The following is a 26,004-nucleotide window of genomic DNA, read 5'->3' on the forward strand; positions in this document are numbered from 1 at the left end:
ATGTAACTTTTTTAGAGGAATGCGTTATATCATGTCAAAATGTTTCTGCCTGGCTTTGAACGTACATTGTTGGTAACTGAGAACTGTATTTAAGAACGCCTTATAATCTTCATCAGTTAAAAGTATGTAGGTATGGGACAGGAATATATTACAGAAGAGGAAAAAGAAGGAGTCAAAGGGGATAATTTATTTAAAGAATGTGTCCAGTGTTTAAAGGGAGTGATAAATACACCTCTAAACGTTTGAATCAGTAAATGAATAAAACATTGAAATAAAGGTGAGGTTATTGGCTAACATTCCGATTCTTAAATTCCCAAGCCAAGCACTTTGTTAATTGAAAGTATATCTGCGCCTTTATATCCCACACCGCCAATCCCATAGACAAAGTACATACCTTCAGGGGCGACCCTTGAGTCGTGCGAGAGAAGGACAGGTCCTAACGCCGTCGTCAGCACTGACCCTAAAGTAGACGTTATCAGTATTGCAATAACGATGATATTCGAGTGTTGCGCAGCTATCCGCCTGTCTTTTGAGGTAGCGTCCACCCACAGGGAATCCATTGCAACCCGCACGAGGACTGCCTGAAATTAATGTTTTTATTTAATGAGTTTTTAATTATTATCATCTCATTATTACAGCTTAGAGCCGGCTTATTCTCTAAGGGGTTAATTAAAAAATGTTTAAATTAGTAAAGTGTTATTCCATTGTAGGTAACATCCCGTTTGCCTTACCGGACGTTGTGGATAAACAATTTGTTGTTAATTAACGAGAAGTTAATATGACAATAACAGCTTAAATTATGACGTGATTATCAACACGTACAACGTAAAATGGCACGTTATCGTTTTATTATGGTATCTAGTTATACTGCAGGGTAAACCAGTCCTATACGTAGTGTGTGCACACGGAAATGAAGTCCCGAGGGCTCAATAGTTCCTGATACAACATCAATCAATGCTGCTCAGCTGCGGTTCCAATCAAGTGATTATACAACCGCATGCCATTACAACGTATGACGGTCTGCGATAACCTGCCCGGGGAGCACGGCCGATTAAACCGTAAACGACGATTAACGGACGGGTCAGCTCAACCACAGAATATGCTTTGTCTGAAGACGCTGGACAGCCTTGGTGCAGTGTGTAGTTTGCCTCGGTACCGTTAAATCAATTAGGCACCTATCGAGTTATCGACTCGGCTTGGCCACGTCGAAGCTGACGGCATCGTCGACGTCCAAATGACATTTTCGAATATTAAATGTCCGACCGTTTGCGAATATTTAGTGGATCTATGTGGTGTGCTCCGTCCTTTACAGAGATCTTTGAGTATCAGCTAGTCTCTGTGATAGGATATAGTAAACTATGCATATACGAGTCCACATTGTATCGGTTAATAGATCATTGATAATTGTGTTAGTAAATACCATAAAAACTATCAGTGGAAAAAAATCAACAATCGACAATATTGTGAAGTGGTTTATACAATACGATCGGTTCCTTTGCAAAAAGAAATACTGATCATTGTGTATATGTTTCTTGCCATAATATAATATCACATTGAAGGACGGCAAAAAGCATTTATTGAAAGAAATTGGATACGTTCACTAAACGATGATCGCTTCCTGATTTATACAGACGTTTAGAAAAACAAACTTGAGTATAAAAGATTTAATAATAACGATATCAAATGAAATTGATTTCTATAACGAAATAATGATATCTATGTCTTCTTGTCAAGAGATTTAGGAAAATGGATTACGGTAAATTATAATAGTGAACAAGAATTTCGTAATAAAATCATGTAACGATATTAAAGTTTCTTCAATACTTGAGCTCATCATTATAACTTTATAAAGATTTTTTTTCGTGGTTTTCTTCAACGCCCTTTTTTAAACTGAACAAATCTAAAGCACTCATTTTACCCAAATCAAAAACGGAATTCACCTCTCTGTCGTCAATAGACTAAAATCTTAGAAAAAATAAACAATCTAAGACAGTATAAAAATGTTCTGAAAGCAAGAATTTTACTTAAATCTGCTCTTAAAGTGAGGAGAGCACTTTGCACTTTCGTTATTTCACTGGGGCAGTCGGAATGTCACAATTACTTAGTAGCTTTTTAAGATATTAAGAAACTTACATTTCTTATTTTTTTCTCCAAATATAGTTGTTATTTTGTACCTTTGTCAATAGTTGGTTCTTATGTGGTCTCAAGGATATGACCCTTTTTTCTTTGTACTTCATAATTATGATCTAAGTAGGGACGTTTATTTAAATTTTTACTGATCTACTCCAATTACGTTTTAAAATAAAAGTTTTTTCTAAAATACCGACTATAAAGCCTGAAATTACCAACCCACATTGAGCAAGCGGGGTGATTAACTCTCAGTCTTTCTCCGTGTGAGAGGAGGTCTGTGCCCAGCAGTGGGAGGACAAAAAGGCTGTGACTATCTAAAACTAACACGCAATAATACAAGAATCCAATATGTAACTTAGGTAAGGGTATTAGCCAGTTGTATTGAATATTTGGACTGTATAGCTTACTATTTTTTTCGTTAACTGCCTATATCGTACCTAATTTAATTGTTTTGGTCATTCAGAAGTTCTGACCCTAGTTTATTGCAGTCCAGTGTAATTTAAAGCCGCAATACTGTCAAGTACCAAGATCTAAGGGCTAAGGTTAGTAAGATAAGGTTATAAGTCAGTCGGTTAGTCTGTAAGTGGCTTTTACCTTCAGCCATTTATTGTCCGTGGTTTTGCCCTTAGAGGTACTTGCATAAATTGTTAAGCTATCTACTAAATTGTAAACGTGTATGAGGTTATGTAGATAGATACGTGCTAGTGTTTAGTAGGTACTAGAGCAGTTAAGAAAGGACCGTATAGTAAGATGCATAAAATATAAAGAGCACCAAAAGACGTTAAAATCTCTTTAGGACCCGAAAATACGGTTTTTGTACTTCAATAATCACAATGTTTACAATGGATCGGGTGGCACGGACATTTCTCGGAAGCTCACACTCCCAGACTTACTCTCCCTTCAAAACAAGCCCAAGCGCCGATCAACTGATGTGATTATGATAGCCACAAGCAAGCAACCTGTCAGCAACATTGGCACGCTGCGACACATAATATGTTTACATAGTAAAGTCGGAAAGATCTCCATGCGAAGACAAGACAATGAAGGTTCCTTGATCTTGAAGAGTCGTCAATATATGGAGCAGTAATTACCCATAACATGGATCATCTTGCAGTTTTAGCATGTTAGGGACAAGTTTGGTCAACTGATTTAGCTCCGAACTGTCATTAAATGGGTAGCCGTTTTCCTTGGCTAAACCCACACATACAAAGCCGTCATTCCTGAGCCTAATCTCTCCCCATTTGTATTGCATTGCCATCTCTCCGGACTAAGAGAGTTTGGGAATAGAGACCACCTGTGTCTCAGCACTGTATCTCATCTATCGAATTGTTTGGTCAGAAACATGGACAAATAGGTATAGTAAGTTCAACTCAGTCGTGCGCGCGGCCTTATGTGTGGGTAACCCTTGTACATATACAGTGACTTTGTGTGCGTCACAAGAGGTACAGTCGGGTACAATACAGTTATTTAGGGGTTATATGGGAGTGTGTGGTGTTTAAAGAAAAACAGTTATTACGTAATTTAATGTTTATTTATTTATAATGATTATGAATCGCTACTTGAAAAATAAAATGATGAATTTTCGGATTCGCTACTCTCCAAGATGAATTATAAATTCTGACTCCATGTCAAAATGTCTATAGTATTCTTCTTTTTTCTTTTGTACATGTCGACAAGTATTACCCCACATCCACATCCCTTCATCAATTTGACTTAAACGTTCATTTATGAGTTTCATTATTTCCGTCTTATTTTGGTCGACATTATGCGAAGCAATTTAATTTATTTTAACTCCCCACACATTTTGTTTACATTATTATACTAGATTATACATCTTTTTACATTCTTAGTCCACACTTTTATTTATTGCCCGCGTACCCCCAGCTTGAAAATATGTAAGGAGTATTTAATTCATCTTAGATATTTCACCTTATTTATTTCTTAGATACTGTCAATGTCAATTTGAAAAGACGTATGAGAAAATAATGAAAAACTATATTTAATAATAAAAAGCTTTGAGTCGTGAATAACTAGTATTTTCGTAAACGACTGTACCCATAACAAAAAGCGATAAGAACACGTCATGCTCGGACGACGTCACTGTCACACGAATGAAAGTAGTATATTTACAAGCCGACGCACACATAGGGCCGCGCGCAAATCTGAGTTGAACTATGTATACTCAGGTATTAAGTAAGTACATAGGTATTTATTGTATGAACAAATAATTATGTTTTTGTTTTGTGTCAAAAATCCGTCATGGTTCTACATTTGGATCATAAGTTATAAGCCTAAATTAACAAATATGTGGTTTCCTAAATTTTCTATATACTCGTACATATCCGTGATAATATACTTACGAGTATGTTATTAGGAAGAGGTACGATTAATCCGATTACTATATTTGTACCTTCATCCCACACAATATTCTCAAAACAATATATTTAGGCACGAGTAGGTGTTTATTCACGAAGAGCTACTTACGAAATATTTAATTATTTAATTTTAATTCTTGTTAATAGCATTATTAGAGGTTTAAAGTGTTTCAATATTCCTTTTTTGACGGGTATCCAAATTCATCATTATATTTATTAAAATCCAAATTGTACTTTTACAGATTGTAGTTTATAGTTTTCTGTAGTAGTAATAAAATGAATGTTCTATGAAAGTGTCTTATAGTATTCTTAAAATCTGTCATGATGATCAAGCCAGGATTTCTGGCAGCTCAGCGGTTACGTGTATTAATCGCGGTGAACCCGTTCGGTGTTGCCACGTAAGCGGTTTCACACTAATGAAGGAAACAGGCTGACACCGTGGTATGGGACACCATAGATCCTTTTCATAGGCAAACATAATTTTATACACATAACGCTTTTGATAGAAATTCAAATACTACGCACTGGATGCGGTTACGTACCTTAGAAATTCATTAGACTATTGTAATACAAGTGCGAAAAAATCATCGGAAGTTAGTCATAATAATAAAATTTGAAAAAAACAAAGATGCAAACGTTAACAAAATTGATACTTCATTGCACTCAATGAGAACTTTTCAAAAGTCCGCAACGAACCTGAACAGTAAAGCAAAGGTTTTTTCTCGAAGAACAATACCGGTATTGTCGGCATTGACTTGACTATCTCACTCGACTGTCTGCAGGCGAGTTAATGATATCGAACGGTTTATGCTCCGTTCCCGTGAGCGGAAATACGATTCTCAATTGTTTGACGTAAATCATTCATTTTCATTACGGCCGTGGTAGGCCTGTGGGCTTTTAGGTTATTACCTAAATGAACAAAGACGTTCAGAATATATTAATAATCAATTAAAATGAAAACAGGTGTTCTTCTGAAATTAATAAAGTAAAAAGTTACAGGGCCACATTTTCGCGTGCTACGCAAGCCAATAAAAAGTAAAAAGTGGCAGGAGATTGACAGACTTGCCATGCTAAAAATATTTTCAACTTCGCAATTCTGCCAATCTTCTGTATTTTGCTTTATTTTTTACGTTACCCGTTGACAGCGGTGAGGGAGTATTTTAATGTGGACTTTTTTCCTGTTTGGTACGGAATTTTATGCGAATCAATGTTACCTGAGATAAAAAATGCTATTTTGGGTTTAAATTGTTTTATCTACATTATGTTTCCGGCTTATATACAGAAGCTATCTACATAGCTTCTTTATAGAATCGGTGATTTATAATCGACTGTTAACGCTTTTACATTAGGTATCTGTTATATACATATTTCGTTCAACTGGCTGACAGCAGACGTCTTGAGGACAGACTAACATTTTTGATGAAGTTACTGTTTAAATACTACATATTTATTAGTTTTAAAAGCATTTCCTGTGTTTGCATAAGAAAGAGTCACAAAGTTTTAGCATCTACGAGTACCTATCAAGTTTAATTATAACTTAAAAACGTCAAAAATATATTTTGTCAACAAGATATCAGAGCTTGGCAAAATGGGGAAAATAAATATAAATAAACACTAATTGAAATATATCCGAACTAAGTAATTCTATATAGGCACCCAACAGGACCGTATATAAAACTTCTGCACCAAGCGAAGGTGCAACATAATTACTAATTCATCTACAAAGAAGACCGAGGTATATTTGCCATAGCTCCGATGTAAACAAGTCTTAAATTACTAAACTGGTGCTGGACGACTCAAAGTGAATTAAACTGGAGTCTGTTGGCCGAGTGTTGGTGTAGCTTCTGGGGCCCGATTCTCTTAATTTTACTTAAGCGACATACGATTCACGTTCGACTGCGATCCAATCCCGACTCGATTACGATTGAAACGTTCCGCAATTTTTTCTTTGAAATAAACGTTTTTATCCTTTTCTGTCATTCAATAATGAATCATTTTGTCTGCAAATTATTGTAGAGCAAACTACCGTTAACACCGAAATCACCAAAATAGCAGACCAATCGCAAACCAATCGAATGTCGTTGGAATACGATTGGTCTTATATTAGTAGCAGAATTCCCGATATGGTTAAAACTGCTATTGCGATCATATTGCGATTCGATTTCTATTAGATTTTGACAATATTAACTTAGGAGAATCGGGGCCCTGGTCGTTAATGAAAAGATCACTTTAAACTTGTATAAGTAGTATCGGGGACGGTGGCCTAAGGCTCGGTGAGTACACTTTATGTGTTACAGTTGGCAAAACTCATCGCTAGTTTTATTAGTGAATTAGTTTACCTGCCTGACTTATTAATGCTATTTTGCAATCAGTTTTTTCGTTTTTGTGATTGACTACAATTAGCTATCATCTATGACTTACATAAATAAAGCATATAAGTTGGTCATCACGTAGGGTTTATTATTCGTTGATACCTTTGGGGAAAAAATAACGTTTTCCAGTCTCAGTACCTATATGAGGAAAAAGACGCATTACCATCGCTGTCAACTGTTGAAATTCCCAAAGGATCGCCGCATTGTCACTTTAAATGGCAATTATTAACTGAATCGTTTACGGAGTATTTTCATTTTATAAAGAACTGTTTTATCTTTTTTAAAGAGTATTTATTTATGTCGGCTCTTCAATTTATAGTCACAAAAAAGGTGATATGCATATAAGGTAAATACCACAGATAAACTATGTATTCTACTCGTCTCATTTCGAAATTAGAATGAAAACAAATGACTGCGTGTCATGATTAAACCTTTGTTATTAACAGTGACGTACCGAGCACGTGATTGAAGAATTAGGAAGTTGTCACAAACGCGGTCTCAAGGTCCCAATGGTATACTGATGATGGATTATGATCGAGAGTCGTTATTAATAATAACTGTCACGCTGTCCACGTGTAGGTAAACCCTTTTTGTGAGTGAAATGTATGTCGCTTCTACAATTTTAATTAGAAGGTAAATGTTTGGATTTGGTAATTGATACCGGACTGTAAAATGTTAACCAGTTTGTTTATTGGCCGTCATAGATAAACATAGATTTCAATTTTGTTTAAAACTGAAAAGTGTTCAAATTATAGAAAAAAAATGTGGTGGCCAATAAATATAAAATTAAATCCTAGTTTATCTTCAATGACAGCTCAATTAAAAATAATCATTAATTTCATTCGCCACAATGACGAAAATAACTCTATGAAAACACATTTACAATTAAAACTAGGAGAAACATTATAAAAAGACAAAAGCAAAACCGACAAGCAACAGATCGCAACAACAATCAATAACGTTCCCAGTCTCCCACAACCTGGAATATCCACAAACAATAGTACCAACATAAAAATAAACCAAACATACCTCTACAATAGCCTTAGGTATCCAAGTGACGGCGATAAAAAGACTCTCTTTGATCGACAGCTCGTTAGCCAGTGCTACCAGGAATGCTGTCAGCAGCCGCAGCACCAGTGCCGCGGAGATACATCCCAGGATCAGGCATAGCTCCTTCACATTTAGTTGTGAAACCTAGAGAAATGTAGTTTTTAGTATTGTTGGAGTTCAAGCTGGAATGAACTGGTTATTTCTAGTTTTGGAAGGCGATAAGAGCAATTAAGAAAAGTTTTGGTCAGAACTCAGGGGTTATTGTTCAGTTTTGGCATTTTTTTGTCACAGAATATATCTAAAATAGGTATTTCAACAAATGTAAACTGGCAAGTTGATCTTAGGCTAAATACTTCATTGAACATTTCAGTTTTAAATCTAAATGATCCCTAAAATGACATATGGAACTTTTTGCATGGCATAAAAACAAAGACTGTTGACCTTCGACAGTGTAAGAACCAGTTTCAACGTTCTTCCAGACAGTGAAATAAAACCAAGTTTAAAATTGTTCCCAGTATTCCTTGTAACCTTTGTCAATCAATCATGATGGTAGCTTTAGAACGAATTAGTTAAATCTTTCTGTCTAGACGCTTTGTAGAAATGCTTTAAGAATACGTCGACGGGTAAAAGGCAAAAGGGGTCAAGCACCACAGATCATATTGTATTAAACAAATAAAAGAAAAATGGATACAAACGACATATTTACTTCTAATATTGTTTTTAAAATTATGCCAAATGACAAGGCGATACAAAAACGTAATACACAAAATGGTCCTTCAACCAAGCAAGGTAAAGTTGGTGTCGCTTGAGCACTTTTGGCAAGTATCGATTTGGCACTTCAGTACAAATAATTCTTTGGTACAAGTGACTTTTTTTCATGCTAGGAAAACGATATTACGACCATTCGAAAGAGAAAAAATAGTGGAGTTGGGGTCAATAAAAAAGTTAAAATCGCAAAATGTGGCGCTTGACCCCTTTTGCCTTTTTACCGTCGACGTATTCAGGTGCATTCAAGACGTGTTTCTTGGGACGTTTAGTTACCAAGCTTAGGAAGCTTAAGTTATTAGGAAGCTTATCATGCTTTTAAGAAATGTTATTAAACTGCCCATTATTGTAGTCATCTCTACCTACTTACTTTCATAACCATATTCGCTCTACTAAACTACATTCCGGAGAAAAAGTCGTGTACGTGAATGATTCTACTGATTTGAGCAAAACATATTATAAAAAGCGATATGTACATCTAAGAAATACCCGCTCAGGGTGAAGAGCATGGGCTCAAATATCCTCCATAGCAGCTTGTAAACCTCCCAGACGGGGTTATCGGCGATCGGCCAATCTCTTCGGGCCCATCGAGTGGCGGCGGCGCCTGCGCACACCATGATCGCGACACCCGCTGGAACAAAAGAAGTACTTAGAATCTATATACTTGAACCATATATGAAGAATGTTGCTGTCCTAACGTGATGAATTCCTAAGAGTAAATGAGAGATTCCTAAGAGTAAGAGTAAATGAGGGCTCATTATAGACCTACCTCGTCTTATTCTTAAGTTATAAGGTGTTATGAAAATTGTTATTTCTCAGTAGTTAATCAGCAAAAATGATTACAGTGGCAATTTGCTTATTTCTTGTTAGGAATTGAGAAATGTAACTCGTATCCTTGAATCGAGAAAACTCAAGCCAATCTTTCATTTTGACAATACTAAACCTAAACCAAAAATTTCGTTTGCTCAAATTAATAAAGTCTACCGTTATTTTTAGCTGACCATAATTTCCAGGCATTGATAAAAAAATGACGTGAGATAATTAATAAGTACACCAATACAATGGCTCCTCTTGACCAGTTGTGAGGAATTCCAAAAATTAAATCGCATCATGAGAAACTCGAACAAAATTATTGTGTTTGATTGAGGTTAAATGGAAGGAAGGTTAACATAAGCGAGAATTAATTAATGTGATGACGTGGACTTCGAGTGTGCTTGTGTTCTGTTGGTACGTAGTGAATTTATGTTTAACTGTTGTGAAATTGCAATTATATAGGTAAGTACTGATGATAGCGAATCGAGTAATTTGATTTGAAACATTCTGTTTTCAAACAGTGTCTATTTGTGTATTTGGACTCAGACATCCCTAAATATCTTTAAGTACAATTATTATAACCAACTGGTTGATGAACCAAAAGCTTGCATTGTAGCTGGGTATTGGCGCTGGAAATTTTTTTATGAAGGTGTTTGGAAGAATAAACACCATATATGACTTTGCAGTATTTTAAAGTCTTGGTACAAGATATAAAAGGTACACATCACAAAAAATAAATATGTCTTCTACCATTATCTACTACCAACAACGGTGATCATAGTAGTTGAAATATACGTTTTAGATAAAGAAAGGTGTCACTGCGAACAAAGCCAAGGATAACAGGGTAAAAGGATGATAGGATAATCAGTGAAATATATAATTTATAAATCATAATCATTTATAATACCTATACCTAGTTGCATTCATATAAAAAATACGAGGTATCATTAATGGATGAAGTTTTCACTACGTGTCATGAAATAATAAAAACTGGCTATAAATGAACATTCAAAATTAATTTTACAATTATTAACGTTATAAAAATAATCAGTAATCACTAGTACCAACCGAATTTATTTTAAGGATTGTTACCCAGAGTTAGAAAATTAGATAAGAATTGCATTTATCTGGACTTTATAATAATTCGTAATATTCATTCATATTCATGTCTGATTGTTTGTCTGTCGCCCTTTCATGCCAAAACAATTGAACTGCTATAAATGTTTAAACACGTACACAGATATTCAATAGCTAGACATAAAAAAAAGATTTACTAAGGTATGAGTAAATATGAATGATAGATTGAATTTTAAGTTGTAATTAATGTTTGCGCTTTTCTAAAAACTTTGAAAGTTTATAGAATATTAATCGCTTGTTATTATAACATTTAGGTTTAGCATAACAATACTTCAGTGACTATGTGTTTTGTTATTACATAGTTTAAATATTTAAATTTTGTTAACAGCTTTTTAGAGTTTTTTGTTTTATTTAGTTTGCAAAAAAATAGGCATATTTTAACACAACAGTGGAAGGCACTAAATAACTGATATAAGTTACAAATACTCTAAAAAATTCGACGTGTTCGACGAATATCTTCGGTAATATTTTACGACGGAATTCCCGGGACTTCTTAACGTCAACCTTCGTGCATAAGAACGATGAGTGAAATTCCTTTTTTATACGCATTTACTTGAGTCAGGCTCATAACCCGCTGGAGCCAAATCCTCGCGTCGCTTCATAACTGCCGAACCCAAAAATAATTTGGGGAAGGGTTTTAGACAAAGATTCACTTTGTCTGCTTTGGTTGCTTTTGTGTTCTCGTAATTTCATTATTAGTCTAGGTAAGGTTACCTTCGTTAAAAGGTGTCGTTAATCTAAGTTTATGAAAATAAAGGAGCTCGGAAATAGACATAAAAATCTTTCGATGACAACTAAACTGCGGCAGCTGCTGTCAAACTGAGGATGGATGGGCGGAATCGAGCAGATACTCTTAATAATTGTCACGTTGCCGCGTTGTACACATTTGGTGGCATATTACGAACCTGTTACGTACAAAATTATTGGCAGCGGAAAGTAGCATTAAAAAAAATAAGGTTAACTTATATGGTATCCTTTTTCTACCTACATATACCTCTCTATGTAGGTATATATTTTGGAAGTTCAAGTAGTAGGTACTTTAACCTCTTTCAAGCTGAAAACTTCCATAGCTAAGAATAGTTTTCCTTATAAACAGAACCATTGATCGTAGGCGTGGAATTACAACCGTATCTTATTACTACGGAAAATACCTTTTGAATACGTTTGTTGACAAAAAGTCTAGCAATAATTTTATTTTGGAAGAATTTTGTATTTTAATATGAATTTTGGGCACGTTTGTCTCATATGGTAAGATACCTATTTATCTAGATTTTATAACGTGCAACTTTACTGGTCTCATTCCCTAAATAAATATTTGGTACGGAGTAACGGTTTATTTGTTGTACAATTTGCTGTGTCGTTCATTAATTATATTAAATACTTAGACAACTTGAGTATTGCCAATTAAGTAAGTTTATTTGATTACAATTTGCTTCAGTAGGAAAGCAGAGGATTTCTTAATACGTGACTGGGTTTATAAGTCGGCCTGAGTTGTATTAATACATTAATCATCTAAATTTTAATACTGTAAGTAGTCCGATATATTTTCATAATTAACCCACAGTTTTTATATCCAGTTGAAACTATAACCCTTTTGAAAACCATATCTCAGTTTACAGCAGTTAAGCCCAGAAATACCCTTTCGCTTTTAAGGGGTTCTATCCAAATACAGGGGTACCCTCTATTTCACACCAGCATTGTCCGATGTGACACCTATCGGCTACGACAGGGTAGGAGGACCGCAGGACAGGCATTTTGTGGTCCTCCGTGACATGTCTCAACCAATATATTGAGACCACCCGATATGTTAATAAAACGGTCACCCATGTGTAGTCTTGTACTGACTGAGGTTGAACCTGGACGTTCGTAGTGAACATATACGATTTGCAGTGTCCAAGCTGTGCATTGCTTGACATAAAGAGTAGTCATGTACTCGTACCTATCTAGTGGACAAGCGAATCCTTAGTCATTTGAATCGAATCGAATTGAAAGCGAAAGTGAACTTCAATTCTGAATGTACCTACTCGTTTAAGATTTTCATCAAAATTGAAAATTCTATTCAAATCTTTATATAAAACAAACCGAGCATGATGCTTAAATTAAATCAAAATGTAAATTAAAATGCTGTTTTTTTATTCGAAAGTCGTTTAAAGTTAAACTAGTTAACCCTGTTCGTAACTAACTTAATTGCTTTATATTTAAAATTATTGTGCATTGTGCTGAAAAGAAAAATTAGATCTTGGAAAGAATTGTTTTACTATTTAAAAGTATATTATCCCACAAGCATTGGTACACTGTTAAGTATGTTTGTTATCCCCAACAAAAGTAGGGTAACACATTTATTATTTGCTATCAGCTTGACTAATCCAACACGACGTATGTTTAAGTTAAACACGTGTTAACGTAATTCTATCGCACTGCGTACAAGATATTCAGTCATTTTATTTTATTGTCACGTCTGACTCAGCTACACTTGACTTTGACTGATTAATGATCGCTATTGTAATCTAGGCTTATCATCTGCTTAACTTATTTTCTGAGAAAATTTAAAATTCTAAGGTATCTAAAAGAAGATGAACTCATCAATCGCATTTAGCTACATGTATTATGTGCTTATGTCATCGACTAACTCGTTAAGTCCAATTTTATACAAAAGGATTTTAATTTTATGCAGCTTTCTTTTATTTCTATTTTCACTGCTAAAAAAATTATGTTTGTGCTTCAAATTTAAAAAGTTTACTAAATTACTAAAGTCCTATTTGCTTCATTTTATGCACGAATCATTTAAATATTTACAAACGCCATAAATAGGTAAATTAAATATGTACATTCAAATTAAACATAAAATTTAATGTAAATAAACGTGAAACTGGCCAGTACCATATTAATAAAAAAGAATATATTGTGGCTTTGGCAGATTTCGTTTTTAATGCACTCTGATTTGTTCCCCCCTTGTGTTGTAAAAATAAGAAGTTCTATGACAAACCGTTCCTGTGACAATTCGAGAATGATTACGTAACCCGAGGGAACAATTCATTATCTCGAGCTGCCATCTATTTCCCATGATGACGTACACACACACATTATACATACACATTTACATTTTCTTATCGCACATTCTCGTATTACCGTGTTTACTCAGGTAAACTAATATCATACAGTAGCTATTTATAATAAAGACGATTCTTTTGCATTGTAAACACAATTATCTTTATTATTTGTAAGCCGAAAAGTAAGTGATGCGCATTGAAGTGCTAATGCAGCTCTCTTTTTATTATTGCAGTTGATAGTAGTTTTTAAGTATTACGTAAAGTACAGCATTTTTTTTTCCGCACACATATATTTTTTGTATATGCCTATGTCTTCATATAGCACAAGTGGGTAGTATTTGGATGATGTTTAAATAAATAAATAATGTTGCCACTTGATTCTTATTCAAACCAATTCTTATTACTTTTTTTAGAGGATTTCTAGGAATAGAAGATAATAATAATCTAATTCTTACTTTTTTTGAGGATTTCTAGGAAGATACATATAGAATATAGAAGATAGAAGTATGTAGTTTTATGTAACGTAAGCAGTTCGGTCAACAGATTAGAAATAATCACCCGTTATCACATTTCTTTTTATCTTTCTCAGAATAGGGTTCTCTTTCAGGTATAGTAATTTTATGATTAAATACATACTTGCAGCTGAATCTACATTTGATAGGACAAATTCTCATGCGAAGAGTGTCTGTTTTAGGTCTCAGCCAACTGATGGATTGTAATGCTTTTAGTGTAGATACGATACATTGCTCTTAAAATACTCTCAGGGATAATTCTCTCATGAAAACTGTTCATAAACACGCAAGTACTTACAGGTGCCACCCCATCCGAGATATCCACCGGCGTAAGTCAACAATACACCGCCACCAAAAATGAGCAGGCTTCGTATAGTTGGCGCGTATATGTCACTGTGATCCGGCAGACTGTCTGATAACACTCCCCAGAATATTCCGACGGCGATACCGACGAATATAGCCAGCAAACCCTGCCAAAATTACGAACAAAAAGGTATAGGGCCCTATATCTAAATTGAACCTTGAGAGAAAGCGGTTTGATTTTAAAGAATACGTAGTTGCGAGTGTTTCTTTGAAACGATCTCAAGTGTGGATAAGTACGGCCGGATTCCGAAATTTGAATTTATTGTTGAAGACAAAAATACATTTCTATAAAATAGAAATGTTTTAGAGATAGACGTGCCTATTTATAAAGCATGTTGCTACAATATTTAGGTTTTATAATGGTTTTACGCGTTGAAACTGAATTTAGCAAGTCCATTAGCATTAATAGCTTGAGTGATAAAAAATAAATGATGCCACATAAATCGTAACAATTGCGTTGTAAATATTTATTGCTTTTGTTGAAATTTATTGAAATAAAAATTGTTTGATAACTTTGAATTACCTTTACAATCCTGTAAACAAGTGGCGCTGGATAAAATATGGCACTATTAATGACTCCACACACGCCCTCTGTGAATGCCGTGTCAAGACCTCCGGCATTCGCTACAAGGAGTGCTATTTGGTTTTTGGTTCCTAAACCTCTTGCAGAAAAACCATTCACTGTTGGCACAACTATTGCTGGTGACACTGATGCTAAGATGGATCCCAGATGCAAGCCTGCGAACACAAGCAAATATCTTTCAATAACAGGATAATCGATTGAAATATTGGTACGCTACATGCATAGGTGCTTTCTTTGAAATATTCAGCTTTGTGTTATTCAACATACTTGACTCACACAAGGCTCAATTGTCGTCAGATGAATGCGGATTTGTGTGAATGAAGTCACTGAGCCGTTTTCAAGCAATAACCGGTGCACGTTTTCATCTTGAGCTTTACCGTTTGTTAGCAGCGAGAGGTTTAACAGGGACTATGGGTCTCTTTATTGTTGTGCGTGTTTGAGACCGCATGCAGGGTAGGCACGCATGCGGGCTGCCAACATATTCATAGTATCTTACATGTATTTTTTATATTTAGTTATGGGCGTCATACGCGCCACAGTATGACCAGAAATATCTGCTAAATCCTAAAAATTTTCGCAAGCATGCACGCATGAGGGCCTGCCTGCATGCGTGCATGCTTGCGAAAACTCGAGTGACTATAAAATACCCTATCATGGAAAATAACTTCGCTGAAAACTCTAGTACGGGTAAACAAGCTACAAGTCATTATAGTTCATTAGAGAGATTGAAAGTTTGTATTACTTACCCCAGTACCAAGGAAACTCGAGTAGTATGTGGGCGAAGAAGGCGGTAGATAAACACTCGACGGTCCAAGGCAGTGTGGCCAATGAGAAAACTTTTACTGAATTATTTTTTATATATTCCCAGTTCCAAGTGAGCGGGCCCTTCGTCAGGATAATGACGGGGTAGATTCGCCTGAAAGAATAAAAACTTGTTCATTCAAGTGTAGCTAATGAAATTTCAACTAACTTCAATTATTGGGAAGTCTGGTGGATATCTTGGGATAATTAATACTTTTAGGCTTTGTAGTTTTGTAAGCTCTTTGAAGACAATGTTTTTTTATGAGGAAGTGAGGACTCAATTCTATTCGGGGTTGGTGAAGCATATCTTCTGCTTATATACTCATCTATAGGCCGTCGTCTCACAAGTAAGCATGCAGCCATGTCGACTTTCACATAATCCAGCCTTTAGGTTGTATCACTATACTAAATGTTTGTTTCTTAGAATTTCCTAGAAATAGCTAAATAAGTTTTGTTTTTGAAACTTTCACATTACTATAAAAAGGATTTTATGTGAATCCATATTGACATGCATAATGAAACACTGGACAGTATTTGTATTTGCCGATAAATAAATAGGTTTACAATTACTCCGCGTGTCTACATTTAAATGGCACTCTGAATCACTTTAAATATTATTTCAATATTTCATATTTAAATAATAAGCAAAAAGCAACGCAGGTTTAATGCGAAAATGTTATCTTTTTAAAGTGAGTAATGCCCAATAATGTTTCGAAAAGTGAAATTATTTTTAAGTAAAATAATATTTTAAAAATATTTCAAAGTTTTTATGGGTATATTTTTCTCTGAAAAGGCAGGTGAGGATGATGAGCGCGTTGACGCTCGGTAATTAATTTAATGGGTCCCCAGCCCTAGCATCATGTAGTACTACTATTAGCAAAATTGACGTAAGTCCCCCATTAAATTATCAGCCATTCTATGAGCCGGCAACTCGTTATAAGTACCTATACACATAATTAAGTTACAAAATTACGATGTGGCAAGATCCGAATCAATTAAGCAGACTCATTTATTACGTCATTAAGAAAGCTGAGGCTTAAACAATTTGTTTCATTAATTAACAAAGTTTTGTGTACAGGTGTTTATGTCGTTATGAAGTTATGCTGTTCAGTTTTTTTTTTTAACTTCCAATGGTTCATTAACCTGGGTTTCTCTAGCAGTGTCATACGACTTGTTTCAAAAATATGATGTTATGATCGAACTCTCAAAGCGAAACAATACCGAAAGTTTACCCCTGTCTCATACTTCATGGATCTACGTATCAACTGTTGTCTGTTTATAGAAAACTCACCTTAAATGAAAATCAATGAGATCAGCTGTGGGACTTTCTAGAAAGTTCGGTGGTCCAAAATATCTATAAAGCGCTCCAGTTAACGTCATCCCGACGACTGGGTTGATTGTGGTGTATCGTTCTAATGTTTGACCAAACATATACCCTGCTATGACTACTCCGGCCATTTTGAATAAGTATCCATCTGGGAGCACGGAGTCTTTTAATAGGAACCATGATGAACCCCATAGTGTTACCCCTGGAAAAAGGAAAAAAATGTTGAAGTCTTACACAATATGTAATTAGCAAATATGGGTAAAAACCTTCCTTATTATATAAGCTAATAAGATAGAGATATCACTGTTTATACATAGTCATTTTCTATAATAGTAACATGTCGTAATGGTAGGTAACAATATTTATTTTATTCCGACTAACGTGAAAATATCGTCGTAATTTGGCTAAATCCAGGCTCATACTCAGTCACTAGAAAAGCGATTCAAAAACTAGGTAAAATGTGCCTTAAAATATCATATGAGATACTTTCCTAGTTTATTTAGGTCGCCTTTGACTAAAGGTGCCAGAAAATCTCGTGAGGAAAATTGGAGACATAAAAAATAAGTCTCCATTCTTGAAGGATATGTATAGACTGAGCTGGAAGATTTTTCGACGTTTACATAGGTATAGAAATAGTGTCATCAGTCTGTTTCACTTTTCTTTAAAATCACCACACACCTTGATAAAAGCTTCCCATGTAGTTAATAGCTTTTTCCATGTATCTGCATGTCCAGGTCTTTACAATCCTATGCTAGTCATTCTAATTTATTTATTAAACGTTATTTATTTATTATTACTTTCGTAACCAAAGCTTTACCTACCTGTGTTCTTAATAATAATGTTATTAACGCTCTAACACTAATTAGTTTCTACCGAGAATATGGAAAGGAGCGATGTTACATAAAAATTTAGTCTGTATTATTCCACATCTTAGTAACACGGTTTACAGTAATTATCTGCTTATTTACTTTATATTATTTTATTTTCGCGACTTTAAGACTTTCAAAGTATTCAAGAAGTAGTTCCTATAAGTTATAATGTATCCTGCACATTAAGTATTTTTTTGTTTACACTTTATACATATTAAGTTCAATATAAAGATGACCTAAACAGAATTCGAAATAGAAAACTAAAAGCACCATTCAGTTTGCATAACAACAAACATTAATGGTTTCGTTAGTTAATTAAGTAGGCAAGTACTAACATAATTCATTTAAATAAACCAAGCTTTTCAGAATAAGGTCCAGTAATATCACGATTTAGAAGCAAGGGTCATAATAACCAGCTGTTGTCTGATGCCATTTGCGGACTCCCAAATTTATTGTCGGAAAAGTAATTTATGGCGACATGAAAACAACCAAGAAATATTATTAATCTCTCAAATAAAATATGGAGCGAAGTTACCGACTGTGCTCATAATCTTAGCTTGTTATCTGTTCAAATGGGCCTTATAATGTTTTCTGTGAGGAATTGTTACAATCGTCTGGCTGTCAAATGACAAACTAAGCCACCGTCACCCCATCCATTATCCATACAAAGTGGGAGAAGAAGATCAATTTTGAATAAAAGAAAATGATGAGAATTCATTTGTGCAAGATTGTGTTCTTGTTAGTGATTATAGCCGTGACATAGATCTTGAAAATATTTGTTTATTATTGAGGAATGAAATAACGGATATTTGTCTGTACATCCACCTTGTTATCTCATGCCAAGTTAGTACATCTGTATAATACTGTTTCCGATAGAAGATTTTGGGGACAGATTTACGTATTACTAAAAGTCCGGCATTCCACTGCCGAATTTTTTATAAAGAAACAATATTGGTTAGTAAGACAAAACCTCCAGCAGAATGTTTAATTAGTTCATTTCACATTTATGTCATGTACATATTTTTATTTTTATGTAATACATTTAGAAAACAGCTTTGATATCGAACATATCAATCCCAATAGCATAGACCAATTGATTTAATCACGTCCACACACAAAACTATGAATCTGGTCTAGTTTGATTGGCTGATTGAAACACCCAAACAGGAAATCCTTTGATATTCGTTTTTTCAGTCCGTAATGTAGCTAGACATTTTATGTTAGCAGGTATAGAAACAGTATAATAAAACCCGAGCCCCGATTTTATACCTCGGGTGATAACCCACGCCTATGTCTCGAGTCTTGCCTGAAAGAATATTTCAGCAATAGGACAATTTCATGGAATAGGGACGAGAAATAATAAAAGTGAAGTAGGTAATGTGATGCCCAAGATTTTTCCTATTACAGTATGAAGATTATAAAAGGGGTTTATTTTAGAAGTGTGTAACTGGGTAAGTCCCAACGTTATGTAAACTTTTAATTATGTCTGCAGTGTTTCTATTAATAGCCATAAAATTATTGTCTAGTAGCCATTATGACAGTGTCTGTTCTGTGTTTACGACTTGACAAGACAATGTGGAAGCAATTCGAAATAATTCACGAGCACTGATTCACAATAACAATACACGGTTGACAACGAGGCCAATTGGCAATGAAATTGTTTTGGCTACCAATCATATTTTTCTGACTGTTTATATATTTTATCGTTGACGATCGAAAGTAATAATATGACAATGAAAATCAGTCAGGGTACCAGGTTGGTCAGATAATTGGGTTGAGAAGGTCAAATAGGCAGTCTCTCCTTGTAAACACTGGTACTTAGGTGTATCGGGTGACTCTCGCAGCCGACCCCAACATAGTTAGGAAAAGGCTAGGCATATATTGTTTAACTTCTTGAATGCCGCTAATTAGAGAACAATAGAAAATTAATCGTGTCTCGCGTGGATCCACGTCTAAAACACACGAAAGGTTAAAGGACTACTGTCACTAGGTACGTTATATTACGGCTCAGGACACATACAACTATGAGCCACCACAAGCATCTGTTATCATTAATGAAAGGCTCGTTAAAGTGTAAATTACCTATTGTGTTCGATTCAGAAGCGAAATATTCTCCGATACGAGTGTTTCTGCGGCGCCTGGACATTACAATTATCACGTGGACATTGACTTCAATTGGGCTATTGTTGGACTTGTGACGTAGTTTCACGTAAAATTTACTACGATTTCCACAGGTTATTGGCCTAGACGAAAGATAGAAGATAGTATATGGTCATGACTTTGATGAGTTCGATTACTGAAGAAGAGAACTCGCATAAAAAGTTTTATGTGATTGTTGAAATTGATCTGTAACGCGTATGTTCATTTTCGTTAAGATTCAGCGGACTAGCCAGAAAACAAACATGTGATAAGAAATTTAATTTTTTGCTTACAAAGAACCTAATATGTACATTTAATCCCTTTTGAAAATCTCGAGAACAGATTTTTATTTACTTAGCAAAGCGTTCCCATAAAAAATGCCTCCATATTACTGCCGAATAAATTGCTTCCTCGGTGAAAAAGTGAATATTCTAGTGAATGAACTTTCGCCATCAAAAAAACATTTTTATTGGTTTTTAGGCTGCTGTGTGGACACGATGCTATATTAGGTATGGGACACACCCGCGCACTGTTTGCCTTGCGTCTACACTGTGGATATTTACGGCGAACGCCTGCGTTCTGCATACGCTAACGTGATAGCGCCCGAAGCGAATGTAACATCCAGTTATTCAAATTGATTCAGTTTAGATATCCCATCTACATCTATACATACCAATTTGGATATTTTTAGGTTAGGCTTGTTTACTCTCGGAGGACCCGAATAAAGCCTAAAATAGTATCTGCTGTTTTTTCACAGCTATAGCGACTGTTCAGAAAGAATGAATTCAGTATAAAAAATGTACTTAGAACTTAATTAAATGTGCAGTAACAACAATGGTTAGACGCACTCAACATTATTAAAACAAAGTCCTTACAGCTGTGGATCGACAATTGCTTTGAAATACCTTTTTAAGTCTTTTTGTAAACAACGGGGAGTCATGGTCGTTTTCTTCCTAGACAATGCTATTAGCTCATAATGGCTTACTATAACAACTTGACCCTGTAGTATATGGAGTGTGTTTTGTTTTATATGTTGCCGTTGTTTTTAAAGACGAATCATTGCCCAGAAGCTATTTTTTGCTCAAATTCAGTAGAGCGTATTTTTTCAGGAAAGGTGATAATTTCTTTAATACATTCTATAGTACGTACAAAATACGTTCAATGTAATTACTCATTTTCCTTTTTAGTAAAAATCGAAGTAATAACTATAAAGGTTATTCAGTAACAAATTACAAAATCGACTCCGAAACAAAGTTGTAATACCTACTTAATTATTGTAAACTTGACCGTTTCCTGCTCCTTTTTAACCCCGTGGCAGTTTCTCAACACTTCTCACCGTCCTTTAAACTGTTTGCATTTTATTTGTAACTTTAAAGAACTTCGCCATTTTACAACTTTCTGATTGTATGTTTATTTTAAATTTACTTACTTTATAATAGCTTATTATACTACAAGTTGTTGATTTTATCTTATTTATGATATTGAAAAGATTATGCAATATGATGATCACTTACAAGCATTAAACGATGTGAACATAAAAGTAGGAACAACAAATAGGTATGCTTATTTATTGACTATCTAGCTAATTAAAATGCACATTTCAGTGACCAAGTACCTGTAGTGGTTACACATGTGTGAGATTATGCAAGAAGAAGCTGGTTCTAGCTAGATGAGTCAAACAATAATAAATCAGTTGAGTGACTAATTACGATGATATTTTGTAATATGGTAATTTATTCATAGGAAAACTTCCTGCAAACCCTTAAAATTAATTGTGTTCTTTTGAAGCAGGCATTCAAGGAACCGATGACTGAAACTTAATTATCACAGCGCAGGACAAGAACTATTTTCTATTGTCAATTTATTCGCAAAATACGGAATCAATTTGCGAAGTTATGCTCAAAGGTAATTAAAAGTGAGGAAGTGGCCTTTATTTTCTAAGGTCTCAATTGAACTTACACTCAGAAACATAAGTTCTTCGAACTCTGTTTATTGTCTCTGAAGTCTTTGAAACAACTTTCTTGCTTGTTACAATTAATTTGCTAAACGACAAAATGTACCTTATGTTATTGAGAGCACGAGACTTTAATTTAATGTTGATTTATAGTTCGTGTTGTTAAAGATGAGCCTAAGATGAAGGGTAATTATCGCAATTGGCTGAAGTATAGCAACAATTGACATTACACCTTTGTTTGTTTGTCTGTGTCAGCTACTTGAACAGATCTACATTAAACCTTGCTTGCGTCAAGAAGTTTTAATATGGAATCAGACAAAGCGTAATCGTAAGAAAGTAAATACTAAACAATGTCGCTATAGCTTAATCAAGTGATGACATAGCTCAATCATGTTATAAAATGTATTCCTCTTATGCGCAAACCCTCAAAATAAAAGACATTACTGTCCCGATGAGGCCAACACGACGCACCCCTTTGTGAAAATGTGGGCCGAAGTTCTTTTCCTTGTGAAGGGATAATTAGTAATGCTCTGGATACCAAGTAGAACGACAGTAATACATACTGGCTACTTACATTAAGTAAGCGATAAATGGACGGAGAATATGAAGATGGTTTTAAGAGGAATAACTTTACTAAAGGCATCTTCCTAATTTTTCAAATTCAGTACCCAACAATGTCATGATCGGAAAAACCGTTTATTCACGGTCAATAATGACAAAAATGCATATAAAAGTCACAATAAATCCTACAACGTACATTGAGTACCTACTTTTCAGGTGCGCTAATGTTTCCTTTTTATTACATTAAATTCTCATAATATGCTAAACATAAAACGCTTAAGGCACGGTTAAGTTTAGTGCCAGCAAACTGTAAAGCGCCTTTGTATAAAAATCTTATGTTCATTTAGAGAAAACATACTCGTACAAATGTGACAAAGTGTAACCACTGTTTAACCGTGTGGTTGCTGTAACGTTCTGTATAATGAGGTGGCTGCATGAGGTTGCTACCAACCTATTACCATCGTTAACCTGATGTTTGTGTTCCTATGTGTTCAAAGCTTACTTTAGTGCTACTTGGAATTGAGTTTATCTTGTGGGCTCGGCAATACAAACTAGTATGTTCTAAGTCACGGCTGCACTGAGGTAGAACTAATTAATATGCACGTCAAATATTATGACAAGGTTATGCGCCCTTAATTGGCTGGTGGTGTAGCCCTATAGTTTATTGCCAGTATTACTTAAATGGGATTAATGTCATAAATCTTCATTTTGAATTATGGGTTTGTAAATAACTGGGTGTTGGACAATACATAAAGCACGATGTTTTTTTGTGTATTTACTGAATATTTGTATATCAGTTGGAGTATGAAAAACCTTTAAGTAAAGAAGCAATCGAAAACGAATTGGAAATGGGAAGAACATCTTTCTATCTTAAAGTAATTGTTAATTGAAGTGTAAAACTGTATGCATTAATTTCGTTGTTTTTATTAACTGAAGATACTTTTGTCTTAATTGTGTTTAGTTCAGCATTACCTACATTTTCATTTCAAAAAGGTTTCTCCTAAATGGGAAGTGCATAAGGAGGCCACTTAATAGAAAATGTCATTAGTTCATGACAGGAAGGCTAAAAGGCGCTGTAACGTAGTACAAATTATAAAGTGAATGACACGATTCATTTAGGTCAAAACATTATAGAATGCTTGCTTGCTATCATAAAATTATCAATGGAAAAATCTTCTATCTGAATGGAATCACTGAACTTTTTTGTGCCTGCATTGATCTTAGTTTATGTTAAATGTTTATTCCTATAGCAGTGCAATAGAAGGTAAATAAACTGTCAGACACATGCATTGTACACAAAGTTGTTGCAAGGCACATGATCCGTCTTTGCAGACATCATCACGCTTGTCTGTTAGCTTGGTGATCTCTCAGTAACGTTATTAGTTCACAGGCCAGTGCTACCGTCCGCTCAGCCGGGATAATCTCTTCTCAGAGGTGGCAACCCTAGACATGAACTACATGCCAGAGATCAATTACACGGATCAACGGAATATTTAATAAAAATGTTCCCGCCATTCGATTGGGGACGGCACTTTCGGTGACGCCAACATGATCACTAATTAATTAGATACGAAAGAAATAATAACGTTATTTGGAAAACACTGTATTAATAAAGGCGATTAATATTGTTTTGTATACAGCTAAGGCAGGTGCTGGTCTTTGTCTTTTTATACCTAAAATGGTATACGCACTTTGCTTAGAACAGATATTGTCTTTGATCTATGATAATACTGTGTTAGATATTCTGTCAAACATTTGCAATCCTCAATATTGAACTCCTACTTCGGTCAAGGTGTGTGGGAGTTTCTAATCTGGAATAAGATAGTCTATTGTTCGCGGAGATATTGTCATCATTGTTGTTCGTATACTTACCACAAAGAAAGACGCCGACGTATTGTTTTAATTCGGACACAGAGGGAAGTGTCTGCAACAACTTTCGAAGAAATATTTTCTTTTCATTTTTCTCGGGATGAGTACTGAAACAGAGAATGTAAGATGGCATATAAAACTTGTGCTCAAAAGCTTACTGTTGTAACAAACTACAAGATTAGGAAGGTGTGGATTGAATGGAAATATTATATACACATACAAGTACTTACTCACGTTTTGGCGGATCCTAGTTCGAAGGTGGTAACATTTGTTGCCCTTACGTTTTCATTTTTATCTGAAATTCAATAACAATTATATGAATAAATCATGTCTTTACTATTAAATAAAGTATGACTGGTTGTTATTATTTTGTACTTATTTTTTTAGTAAGAGGTTTTTCAAGCCTTGGAGAATCAATTAAAATATTTTTCTCAAACATGCATGGAAATGTGGTCATTACTTTCAAAAAAAGAACCTTGAAGTTTTGAACTTTCGAACAATGAAAATCAAATCTATGGCGCGTTTTTCGAATTTAGAACATGAGGTACGCTCCATGAATGCTGTATATAAAGGTTGGAGGTAAGATACTCTTTGATTGGATCTCTTTTATCGTTCTTGGTATAGGGCTATCATTAGGTGCTCCCTAGACAGTCACGATTTTAGCTTGTGCATTTTTTTTGACGATGATTTTTAGTGACCAATATTAATTGCAAAATACTTTAATTTTAATATCGCACAATGCTATTATAGGTCTATGGCACCTCAGTAAAGAAGTCACTTTGTTTAGCACAAAGTGCGTTCACAACTGTATAGACATAAATGCGTTTGCATTTCGGCTGAAATAAAAAAAGATGCTGGTAAAGCTAAAAATTCGTCTTGACTGGTTTCTTATGGTGGTGGTTTATAAGGAGGTAAGTCAAGTAATCTATTGCTATTTTATATTAACCTATTGTGTAAAACATGAAAGTGACTCTGTGAAATAGTGCAACAGTGATGAATGTTTAGGATGGCTATTATGGCCTTCAATATTTCCTTTAAAATCTAGAAGTCGTCTTTAATATAGTTTTTTTCTGTAAATTGTAGTTCCGATATCTTCTATGTGTTTAACGGGCCTGTACATATGTTTAGCGGCAATTCAGTTTAATAATCTTTCGAAAAGTGTGACGGTGAAGTGGTTGGTGATTGTGTGAGTGTATTACTCATCTCTCTTTTACTTAATAATAAAAAGTTATGGACTACTAAAGTGTTATATAATTTAACAGTTAGTTCGTATTCACTTCTGCACGTGAGTCATCTGAGCTTAACACATCATTCATAGTTGACTTAGTACATAT

General features: G+C 34.7%; 1 protein-coding gene across 2 annotated transcripts in view; it reads right to left on the reverse strand.

Moving 5' to 3' along the window:
* Positions 1 to 26,004, reverse strand: part of LOC110375490 (sodium/hydrogen exchanger 9B2) — a 34,247-nt gene that overhangs the window by 3,704 nt on the left and 4,539 nt on the right. Inside the window, exons 2-10 of one of the 2 annotated variants that reach the window (XM_021333620.3) lie at positions 24,905 to 24,965; positions 24,674 to 24,777; positions 17,243 to 17,480; positions 15,897 to 16,066; positions 15,091 to 15,305; positions 14,503 to 14,674; positions 9,169 to 9,323; positions 7,907 to 8,071; positions 395 to 581 (exon numbers count right to left, since the gene is read on the reverse strand). In XM_021333620.3, coding sequence (XP_021189295.3) covers positions 395 to 581; positions 7,907 to 8,071; positions 9,169 to 9,323; positions 14,503 to 14,674; positions 15,091 to 15,305; positions 15,897 to 16,066; positions 17,243 to 17,480; positions 24,674 to 24,777; positions 24,905 to 24,965 — 1,467 coding nt within the window. Of the gene's footprint in view, positions 1 to 394; positions 582 to 7,906; positions 8,072 to 9,168; positions 9,324 to 14,502; positions 14,675 to 15,090; positions 15,306 to 15,896; positions 16,067 to 17,242; positions 17,481 to 24,673; positions 24,778 to 24,900; positions 24,966 to 26,004 lie in introns of both variants that reach the window. The other variant, XM_021333621.3, reaches the window with a different exon arrangement.

This window comes from Helicoverpa armigera, chromosome 6, assembly GCF_030705265.1.
Source record: "Helicoverpa armigera isolate CAAS_96S chromosome 6, ASM3070526v1, whole genome shotgun sequence".
Lineage (NCBI taxonomy): Eukaryota > Metazoa > Arthropoda > Insecta > Lepidoptera > Noctuidae > Helicoverpa > Helicoverpa armigera.